The sequence below is a fragment of the Cyprinodon variegatus genome, unplaced genomic scaffold (genome assembly GCF_000732505.1).
Source record: "Cyprinodon variegatus isolate N-32 unplaced genomic scaffold, C_variegatus-1.0 Scaffold59, whole genome shotgun sequence".
NCBI classification, from domain to species: domain Eukaryota; kingdom Metazoa; phylum Chordata; class Actinopteri; order Cyprinodontiformes; family Cyprinodontidae; genus Cyprinodon; species Cyprinodon variegatus.
Genome location: NW_015150512.1, coordinates 168574 through 179828, shown reverse-complemented (window position 1 = coordinate 179828; position 11255 = coordinate 168574). Strand labels below are relative to the sequence as shown.

At 38.3% G+C, this 11255-nt stretch overlaps 1 protein-coding gene across 1 annotated transcript in view; it reads right to left on the bottom strand.

Moving 5' to 3' along the window:
* Positions 1-3028, bottom strand: part of glra1 (glycine receptor alpha 1) — a 164840-nt gene extending 161812 nt beyond the window's left edge. The window contains exon 1 of the mRNA XM_015371476.1: positions 1795-3028. Within this exon, the coding sequence (XP_015226962.1) occupies positions 1795-1865 (71 nt within the window). The 5' untranslated portion in view covers positions 1866-3028. The remainder of the gene's footprint in view (positions 1-1794) is intronic.
* Positions 3029-11255: the final 8227 nt, after the last annotated feature.

Genomic DNA, 11255 nt, shown 5'->3' with positions numbered 1-11255 from the left:
TGTTTTTAAATGGCAATATATCAGCATATGAAGATATTGGGATATTTTAATGTATCAATATTTTTTCCCTCGTCTTTAGAAGTTTTTAAGTCTGTAAAAAAGAAGTTTTTGAGGAAGACTTTAGAAACTCAGAAGCTGATCAAATATCGGGTTAAATATCGGTGGGTCCGATATTCAGTTTTAAGGCCGATACCGATAGGGGGCCAATTATATCGTGCATCCCTATAAAAAATAAATATGCTATTAATTTCTGAAAGCATTTTTTTTCAGATTTAAAAAAAAATATAGATTTTTTACAAATAATTTGCTGGGTTGCTAGTTAGCAGTTGCCAGTTTCTGGTATTATTGTGGATTTTACAGCCTGAAATGTTCAATTATGGATGATCAATTATGATTATGGATGATTTTTCTGTGAATAGATCAATTAAACAAAGACCAAAGGTTAGGTTTCTTCAACTTAGCAAAACTGAACGTATTCAAATAGGAAACTTCAAGTACATATTCAGCACAAAATAACCAGAATATAGCATGAAATCATCAAAATCACAAGACTGCTCACCAAGATAAAGGTTATGCTCTGTAAGACTTAAGTTGCACTTCAAGTTTGTATGGTTTTTTTGTTTTTCTTTTCTTTGTTTTGCTGTAAATTGCCATGCAGCATTAATGTCCCGGCTTTGATTCCCAGCCTAGGGTATTTCTCCATGGAGTTTGCATTTTTTCCCTGTGCATGTGTGGGTTCTCTCATGGCACTTCGGCTTCCTCAAACCTTTTTATTGCTGTTTCTAAATTGCCCTTAGGTGTGACTGTGATCATGGCCATAGGTGTCCACCCTGTGTTAGACTGGTGACCTGCCCAGGCAGGATACAGACTTTTGCCCAAAGACTGTTGGATATAGGCACCAGACCCACATTTACCCTGACAAATAAGAGGAACAGTCAAAGTTGGATAATTTATTATTTGAAGAAGTGTAATGATGTAAGTATGGATGTTATGTGATTTAAGAATAGCAAGTACCTATCTAAGACAAAGTTTCTGTGGACAAGAAACACTGAATCTACTCAAATCTAGTTTAATCTTATGTGAGTACATTTTTGAAAAGTAATGTGATAAACCTTCAACATTACATTTGTGAAATAAGTGTTCACTTATAATAGCTTAGGTACTGTGAGGCACTGATAGAAAAGAAAGAAATTGGACTAAATAGTGTCACCAAACAATGCAAATATGGGGTTGTTACATGGTCTGGTATAGGCTTGGTGGGAAGGGAATGGTTGTGTATGGAGAAATTACATGAGGAGCAGATGATTGAATTATAAACTTAACTATTTTTTATTTATTTATTTATTTATTTTTGCCTTTAAAGTGCCTGTTTTGGAGCATTTTTTTCCTGCATAATTAAAAAAACCTATAAGGAACTAATAATTCACAGGATATCCAGCCACTAGTGGACGCAATTTTCTCCAAATAAAAGGGAAAGAAAAAAAAACCCTGTCTGATCTTAGTGCAACTTCATTACAAGTCCTTCCCATGTCCAGAATGCTTATCAGCCATAACTCAACTCAGAGGAAACTTTGACAACTCAGAGGCAACTTTGACAACTTCTAACCGTAATTCCCCTTTATGCTGTTAAGATCTCTGAACGCTGTTTTAATTTCCATACGTGTCCCAAACGGCATCAAGGCAATAAAAATGCAAATTTCATTTGTTTTTATCAAATCCCCGAGCAAATTAAACATATTTCGTTATGCATTTCCCTTTCCCTACCAGTCATGTCGGCTTCATGGATGTGCTTACCTGATAAATAAAACCGTTTCCCACAAATAGATCCCCAGCGGGTTCAGTCGGCACATTTTTGCGAGTCTCATTTTTTGAAGGGGGGTTGTGAAGGTGATGGACACTCTTTAGAAAATGTTGAAAAGAAGGTCTGGTATCAGGGACTGGGGAGGGCGGGGATGATGTTTTATGACCTCCAAGGTGAGCCCGGAATGTCCTGCTTTTCTGTGGGTGAGGGTCCGTGTCAGATCCTGTACTCTCCAATGCCGAGCCGTGGGATGGCCATCACTTCACCCTCCATAAAAGCATGCCTGTCCGCTTACTTCTCAAGAGCCGACGTAAGAGAAAATCCACTGAATCCAGGCCGAAAATGTTTTCAGCACCTCGGACAGAGGCAGAGGGAGGAAGGGACCGTGAGGGGGGAGCTCTTCTAGGTCTTGGTTCGAGGGGGGACACCCGGGGACAAACAATGGAGGGGATGGGGCAGGGGCGGAGGGGGTCTCTGGTCTCAGAGGACAGCAGCCGCTTACAGGCTGCTAATGCTTGACACGACTAGAGGCGATGACTCTGAGGTCCGGTCTGTGCGCTCCGCCGCAGTTCACAGAGAAATTACACATATTCCTTCATTGGCTGGTTGACTGCTAAAACCTGCGTCCTCTTGCCCCTGGAGCGCCGAAACAAATACAGGTGTGTTATATTCCTAAAATCCGCACACAGAGGAGAGCTTTCTCTCACATCTGCAGGTTCTGTCTCACATGGATCCCTGGGGCAACCGGAGCGTCGTTCTGGATCTGTGCGTATCGGCTGCTGAGGGAGTCCCGGGGCTGCTGCTGCTGCAGGTACAACACGTCTGTCTCTTCTTCTCCCTCTCCTTCTTTACCCCCTCCTCTCGTTTCTGGTTCTCCTTCTTCTTCTCGTACTTATCTCCCAGGGGCAAGCAGTTGTAGTAGTACTTGGCGCTGCAGCAGCTCGGCTCAGCTGCTCCCATTGTCTGGTAGTGGTCAAGTTGGAGACGCGTCGGCAACCGCTGCTGCTCTCCGCATCCGCTCCCACCGGCGCACCGGGCGCGTTAAATCCCAACAATAGCAATAACTCAGTCCCGCTGTCGATCAGAGTTTCATAATAACATGCAGCCCTGTGTGTCAGACTGATATGGACCCTCTTCCATGGCAGAAGAGGACATCACTGCCTGGCGCGTACAGACACGCACTCTCTCTCTCTAATATAACAGTGCCAGCTCTTTGCGCTTCGACACTATATTTTCCTGCTGCAGTCATTTACCAAACTCCAAAATACGCACCTCAGCGTGGCCAGAGACGCCCATAGAATGCTGCCATTGGTCTGCATCCTGCTGAAGCCTACAAATGATTGGTCCACCAAGGTGTCGAAATTCAAGCTGAAAACCTATTCTGCCTCCAACATTGATCCCCTGGGGGGATGAAGACTGGGAAAAAGTGAAATCAATTAAATAACAGCGCAGCTTTACCTGAAAGCACTGTGCAAAGCCTTCTATTGTCGCAGAAGTTTTATTGGTCCTTAATTAAACAATAATTATATGGAGATTGTTTAACAGTGAAAACATTACAAAGTTATTATTTAGAAACTTAAAATGACAAGAATAAAAATATGGGCGACAGCATGTAAAATACATAAAGTGTTATCAAGGTAGAATATAACATAAAAGTATACTTTTTATACAGTTTTTGTTTTTAATGAAAATAGAATGGATTCATAACAGAGTGATACTTTTTAAGGTGGTTTCTAATTTTTTTTTAAAAACCTAGCAAATGTAAACTTAGTTTCAGATTAATTGAAAATTACACACATGGCCAGAAACAAGCATATTTAAAAAAATCATTTTATGTTCCGACAAGATAGTAATGGGAAATACTGATGACTAACCAGTTGCTGTTGACATAAAAAAAAAAAAAGATTCAGCTTAAAGTATCCAGTTTTAAGTTAATGACTCCATGCAGGTTTGCCTTGACAGAACTTTAAAACCAATGTGATTGTATCATCCCCGTAAATTGTCTTGAGCTATATAAAAAACAGTGGAACTGACTTTCATTTGTTTGCTTTGTAATATTTTTTTGTTCACCTAAAACTGCTCTATGAACTTTTTTTTATTTATTTATTTATGGTAAATTACTGGGTACTAATTGCATTTCTCTACAGTAATCCACAGAGAATATTTCAAAATATTTATCTATATATATTTGACAGTAATAGTATTTTACAGTAATTTACATGAAAATTACAGCTATATATTCTAACTTCAGGAAGGCAATGCCAGTGGAATTATTGTGATACAATTGGGAAATCACAGTATTTAGCTGTGAATATAAATCAGTTATTTTTACATTGTTGCTGTAAAAGTGATGCAACTCAGTAGCCAATAATTTATTTCAACATAAATTAAATAATACTGTAAAATAATTTACATTGGATTTCACTAGGATTTTAACTAAAATATATTTCTTAATTTGCTCCACGAACAAAAAAATTTAATCTTTTATTACAAAAAGTTCAACAAAAAGAATGCAATATACACAGAACTGAAAATGGAAACAATCATCAATTTTGTACATTTAAACCATCCATTCAAGGTCTGTTAGTTTAAGGAGAAGTGTCCTCACATGTTGAACTTTTTCCTGGACTTACCTGCAGAGAAAGACAATAACTTTCAGTTTTACAAAAATGCATTGTTGCATTGTTTACTCAGGGCACATGCCATAGACTCTGCTCCCATGTAAATGAATACAACATCAAATAAACAAAAAATGGCTAATTAAAGAGATGATGGTAAGGCCTGGCTAAGGTTAAACCTTTAAACCAGGGTGATCACTTCTTCTTTGTCCCTCTACAACAGAAGAAGGCCGCACAGTGAGTTTTAAAACCAGCAACTGTGTCAGATAGAAAAAAGCTGATGGAAAAATAGATTTGTTTTAACAAATTAGGTATTCGATCAATGACTGAACTCCAGTTCTGATGCCAGCACTTTCTGTATCGTAGACGTAGATTTCAGATACTGGCATCAATATCAGACCAACTAACCAAAAGCAAAGTAAGACTGATTACAGGTAAGCAAGTCAGGTGCGTAGAGATGGAAGTAGACATGCAAACATTGAACAACTAACCTGTGATCTAAAAAGCATGCATGTTATTTTGATTATGTCATCTACTGGACACCCAAAGTTAAAAAGACACTTAGAGGTTAAAGTTTGACACAAAATCAGCTTACCAAAAAGGAGCACGTCAGCTGCTCACTGGTTGTATAGTCTTCTTTATGATAACAAAAAGGAAAAAGCTGGGGAGTGTTAGGCTGCTGAATTTAATTAAATTCAGTTTACGGAATGCTAAACGATAGCACAACTTCAACTGTATAATATTTCTGATCCAAAGAAATCAAATGATGGATTTTTTAAGTTTGGAAATTTGAGTCATTGTTTCATCTTGATGAAGACTTTCAGTCATTAAATGGGAGATAATTTGTATTAATCCCATATGGAAAATTCCTTATTGTTGTACTTTTCAACAATATTCTGAAATCTTATTCCTAAGGGTGATGGCAGCAGGAATGATCTTTATCTTTCCGTCTTGCAGTGGACCCAAGGAAGCCTCCCACTGAACACATGCTCAATTCTTCAGTGTTGTGTATATGAGGAATCCTCAAAAATTTTGAGCAGATTGTGCAGTAATCTGTTTTGGCTATATCAGCTTCAGTTATCGATGCAGATGCTGCAGCTTCTGATGATGTTGAATAAGGATTCTATACACCCTCTATTGGAACTCTAGTGATTGTCTAACCACGTTCAGCCTAAAAAGGGAGGTGTGCTGAGATAGGTTAATGGCAATTTCAGTGACTTGGAGCAAAACTATCTGGAAATGGAATACGGCACTGCATCTTTCTTTTACATACAATGCAGTACTACCTTCCATTTAGAGGAGGTTTTTCTGCAAGTCACATGACTCCTGTAAAAACAAAAACCTGTTTTCCATCCAACTAATGAAGCAGCTTGGGTGAGCAGCTTCGACCTTCTGAGCAATAAGAAGAATGCAATATTGCTAACTACAGGTCTTGCTGACCTTAGTTACCATGACATTGGCCAGACACACATGGACTAATCGCTCGGTCAAAAAATGAGAGACAGTAAACAAAGGAGCTGGTTAAGTTCTGGAAATAGTGGAGTTGGCCGTGTAGCCCATCCACTGGTTAGTACTTGTTAAGTATGACAACACATTTGGATACACTCCAAATTGCAGGTGCTGTCACAGAGATATTGCAGATTGAAGTTGTAATAAAAGAAAGAGTTCAGCTAACCCAGTAATGACTGAGGTGATCCCAGTACAACCGCTCCTTCACGGATAGCCTCCAGGACCAGGAATACATCACTTCACCATGTTGTCTTACTGTATGGTAAAGGTGGGGGATGCTGCAAATAAGTAGAATTTCTTAGCAGCATGAATTGCTTCGCAATAGCTTCATCTTTAAAAAAAACTTAAAAAATTCTTTGAAAATAAGTTCAGGTCAAGCAACATTATTGTTCTCAATCAATGCGTTGGCTAAAATGGTAGTTGGTGACAGTAGAAACAGAACATCCAAATATATATTAACAAATCTTATTTCACAGTTTATTATTTATTAAGGAAGTAGTTAAAACATTTTTTAAGGTGGGTCATTTATAAGAATCACACCCTCCAGAGTTTCCCAAGCTATAGTTTCTGGAAAATGAGGTAAAGGAGATGAACCATTGTCTAGTGGTTCAAAGTCTTCCTTTTAGATGAAAATACTGATTTCGATTAAACAATAAACATTCCGGATTGAGAGGAGTGAAAAAAGGCAAAATAAATTAGTTACAGATGCTTTCAAAGGGCATGTCCTTTGCTTGTGTTAGTGCATTTTGTTTTCTCAAGTAGAAAGTCAGTGCAGCCATCTATCAATCCATTTTGGAGCAATTCATACCTTCCTGTATGAGCAAGCTCATAGTTCAGTTTGATTCTGACAACAGTATGGATGAATTTTATTTTAATTGCCTGTATTTGATTGCTTCACAATCAACCTGAGCAGCGCAGCAAGATTATTCCAGATGGAACCCCTAATGTTACCCCTTCATTCGATCCAGAAACTAACCCTCAACCCAGAACAACCCTTCTTGTTAAAGAACCAGTGCTACAGACTTAGAGGAGCTGACTATTATAGCAGACCACAACACACTTGGCTGTAATTTTCTCCAGTGCCTGCTAAAGGTCATAGGCTACAGATGCCAACAAGAACCACTTTATTTGCAAAAAATAATGATGAGACAACATATTCTCAAACCATAAATCTCCTTTTCCAACTCTATGCCTTGTAATCCTTGAATCACACAGCATTCCTGAAATAGGCAGCCAAAATGTCATGATAATCCTTAGCAATTCTGCAAAAAGAAAACCAGGTAGACAGAGGTACGTATCTGCCATTGTGACCAAATCTTCTTGCCTGGGCCCAGATCAACATTGTCTTCAAGGTCATGCACATTAAAAGTTATATTATAAGCAAGAAAGAATTAACTGTCAAACAGTCTAAACAAAATTTTTTAAAAAGGAGACATCAGACAGAGGAGGTATTGCTTGAGCTTAAAGTTGAATAGTTATACAGATGATTCATAATTCAAGTGGTCTTATATTTCATAACTGTTACTTTTTTATCTTGCTGAATTTAACATGTGACTTTTTATTTTAAAATTCTAAAGAAGTATTTTGTATTATTGGTATATTGCTCTCAAATAAAGCACAGAAAACCGACTGAAACTCACACACACAGACTTCTCCTCCTAAGGACCATTTTGTCTGAATTGTCCGCTGGAACGTGACCCTGATTCTAATGCCTGCAGCCACTGAAGGCATCTCAAGGCTGAGTGATACTGGCACCAAGGCACACACACAAAAATGCACACATATGTACACACAGTGCAAGAGAGTGGAAGAGCTGTTGACTATGGATACAATTTCTTCATTAACAAAGCTCCAACCTTCACTGCAGACCTGGCACTCATTGTTACAGTTGATAACACTTTGTATAGGTCACTTTCCAGCATATTGCACTGTAAATGAGTAGCAAATGGTCACAAATAAGCAATCAAATAATCAAAAGTTTCAGAAATTTTCAGACCCATATCAGGTTGAGGGAAAATTAATGACACAATTAATTATGTTTTCATCAGTAATTGCTTTGTCTGTCAACAAAATAAGTGTTTTCCTACAGTAAGGAACTGATCAAATGTTTTCTGAAAAAGCAGTCTTTTTAAAATAGGTGCAAACCCCCCCATAAAATTAAAGTAGATTCGAGTGAGAAATAAAAAGTTGAATTCAAAGCTAGTTTTGGAGATCAAGTTTCAATGATGTAAGCAAGCCAAGCCCCCCTGACATCATGTCCCATTAAAACCAAACTCTTCTCACCCTCTTTGCCCTGTGGTTTCTGTGCCTGATAGGCGAGACACACTGGTCTTAAGCTGAAGCCATGTTAAGTTGCCACCCACTCAGGAGAAGAGGCTGTGTTCGTTGGTGAAACAAGCTGCTTTGGGCCTACGATTACGTGAGAACTGAACACGGTGTTTTTTCATTGAGACCCTACCTGCTCTGAAGCAGATGAGAAAAACTATTCGTTTTTTGACATGGTCGACTCTTGTTTGCCACCCACAAAATGGTCCTGGCCCAGCTGTGTTTCGGAGGTGCTGCATCAAAGCCGTACCTCATTAGTTCCACTGCTCGTTGTAGTTGTTTAGCTACCCGCTGCGCCCCTGCAACCAAGCTGTCCAGCTGCTGCTCTGAGGGCACATCCTCTTATGGCTTCCATAAGTGATCAAACAAATCATATCCCTGCAAAGTCCCTTCAGTTGTTGCATGGGACTAATTCAATTCTCCCTGAGAGCTGCCTATTGGACCAGTGGACTGGGTCTATGAGCCTAACCAGACCAAACATTGCTCCCTCCCACCCGAGTCAAAACAGAGTAACACCCCCTTTTCCCCTTTTTTATCTGATGCTTACTGAGAAGCTCTAAGTTTTGCGCGAGGTCAGGATATTTTTGCCTGCGTTGCATGTTGTCTTTATCTGAACAAAGCTGTATAGTTTCCAAACGTTGTATTTTTAAGTAAGAGAGTTCTGAACTGAATGCTAACTCTCACTGAGTCTGGCTGTAAACGACCGGTGCTGCGTGGTATGTTCCTGGTTAGTTTCCCTTTATCTAAAAAGTCAGAGTCCTATGGTTGGTTTGACTAGCACTGTTAGCTTCAGGCTACCTCATCTAGATATAAGGGTCTACTTATAAAGGAGCTGGTTTAATAGGAAGAGTTAAACCTTGAGTTTCTGCCTCTTTGCATTGAAAAAGAGTTGGCAGTTGCATATGTGTTTAGGATACCTCCTCTGTGCATATCTTTAGAGAATGGCCCTAAATGTTTAGTCCTGTAGTGTTCAGATGTGTCTATTTAAACTCATCTAAATCAAATAAGAATGTTATTAGCAGGACATGATTACCTGCTCAGGAAGGAAATTCAGGGATTTGATTTAAAGTGTTTTGGACCAAAGAGACATGTTGGCTGCAGGGGATAAGCATTAGAGGTAAGGAGTTTGATATCTGAGCTTTAGAGGTTTTCGGGCCTAGAGGTTTACCCCAGAGTACTTTGATGAGACTAGAGGGACCCATAACTCACTGGAGAGATTATGTTTTTCGTTATTTTTCTGGTTATGTCCTGAGATTCTTACATTTAGCTACCCTGCAACCCAATCTTAATGGTGCCCTTTCTATTTTACCTCAGCACTTTATGCTGCTCACAAATATAGAAAGAAATGCAGTGGTATGTAATTATGGCAGAAACATTTTCCCAAATTAAAACAAACCAAAGAGGTTTGTTTTAAATCATGGCCTCGTATTTAAACAAGATGAGTCTCTTCTGTTTCTTGAAAATATATGTTGGCATTATTGAATCTGTGATAATTTGTTGCAATTCTAACACCCAAAGCCTCAGTTAGATATAGCATGTTAAAAAATCTGCATCGTGTTGACAGTTACAGTATTACATCATATAGCTTTTTTAATGTATGATTGAAATCATAATTAAAATTTAGTGTATTGTAAAACGAAATTGTAGCAGTAACATTATAACTGATCAACGCCATAAATATGACAGAGAGAACATACAGACCTGATCAAAAGTTACACATAAAATCAAGACAAGCAGAACAAATTCTCCAGCAACAAATTCCTGGTTAATTTACTTATATGTGCAAGTTTCATGTCTCATATACCCTTATGTAATCGTGACTCCCTGCTTTTATTTGCCTTCTTTTATTTTATGCATCAGTTTTACTTCCAGTTCTATTCTTCCACTGAGCCAATCCTAAATTATATGAAATCAAGGAAAGATGTCGTATAAAAATCTGTTTGCCCTCAGACTTCCACAGAGTGCAAAGCACTTTATTTCCCATAAGCTGTGAAAGAACCGTTGTTGATGCTCACTAAGGCATCAGTTTCTCTGGAAGATACTCCTACAACAAAAGTCATGTTTTTGTTAGCATTTAGCTTTATTTTAACCTTCAGCACAAAAATATGGAGGATAATAACTGATAGCAATTTGAACAAACCATGGAACATCTCTTTTGAAAAATGTAGAACAAAGTTCAAGCCTTTGCATTATTTGTAGTTACATGATATTTATGAAACATATCAAGCTGCAATTATGCTGATTATGATTAAGGGCTTCCAGTGTAGTTGTTTCTTTCATCTCCAGGAGTACATTATGAATCAGAATGCAGCACCAGAAATCAGCTGGATAACATTGACTCTTTCTATTAAAACTCTTTAGAGATTGCTGTTTATCTGATTGGCTGTTAGGTTTGTAAAGGAGAAGTAACAATGGTCAGCAACAAGCCTGCAGCAAAAATCAATGGCTCCTGTTTCATACTGAAAGCAGTGTCTAGGCAATATTTATCTGCTACAGAAAGTCTGAAAGAGACTTGAGGATTCTTTTTCTCATATCAGATCAGATAATCACCTGCTACTGTAGAAGGAAACAATGAAGCCCTAAGTGTTGCTGGAAGTGTGCTATATATCAGACAAAGGACCAATGAGGTAATCAGACATTGCTTCTTTATGAATTGCGAATAATAAAGTATTCAAGTTATTATCTTTATGCAAGCTTATCAACATTAGGCATCCATCTCTGGTATTTCCCTGTCTTGCTGAACACACCTATGCAAGTGATGTTTTACAGTATGAATTTCATGAATATTTTGTTATGCTTATCCATTCCTTTGATAATAGCTTAGCAAGTTTAACTACCACTCGGGAATAACTTCCTGCTCTATTTATGTATACAAAAGGTATAACTTTTATTCTTATTGTCACATAAGACACCCACAACTGCAGTGAACTGGCCTCGGAGCTTTAAGAGCAAACATAGAAAGACCAGGTACAATTTCAATTATCTTCCCCCATCTTAAGTCA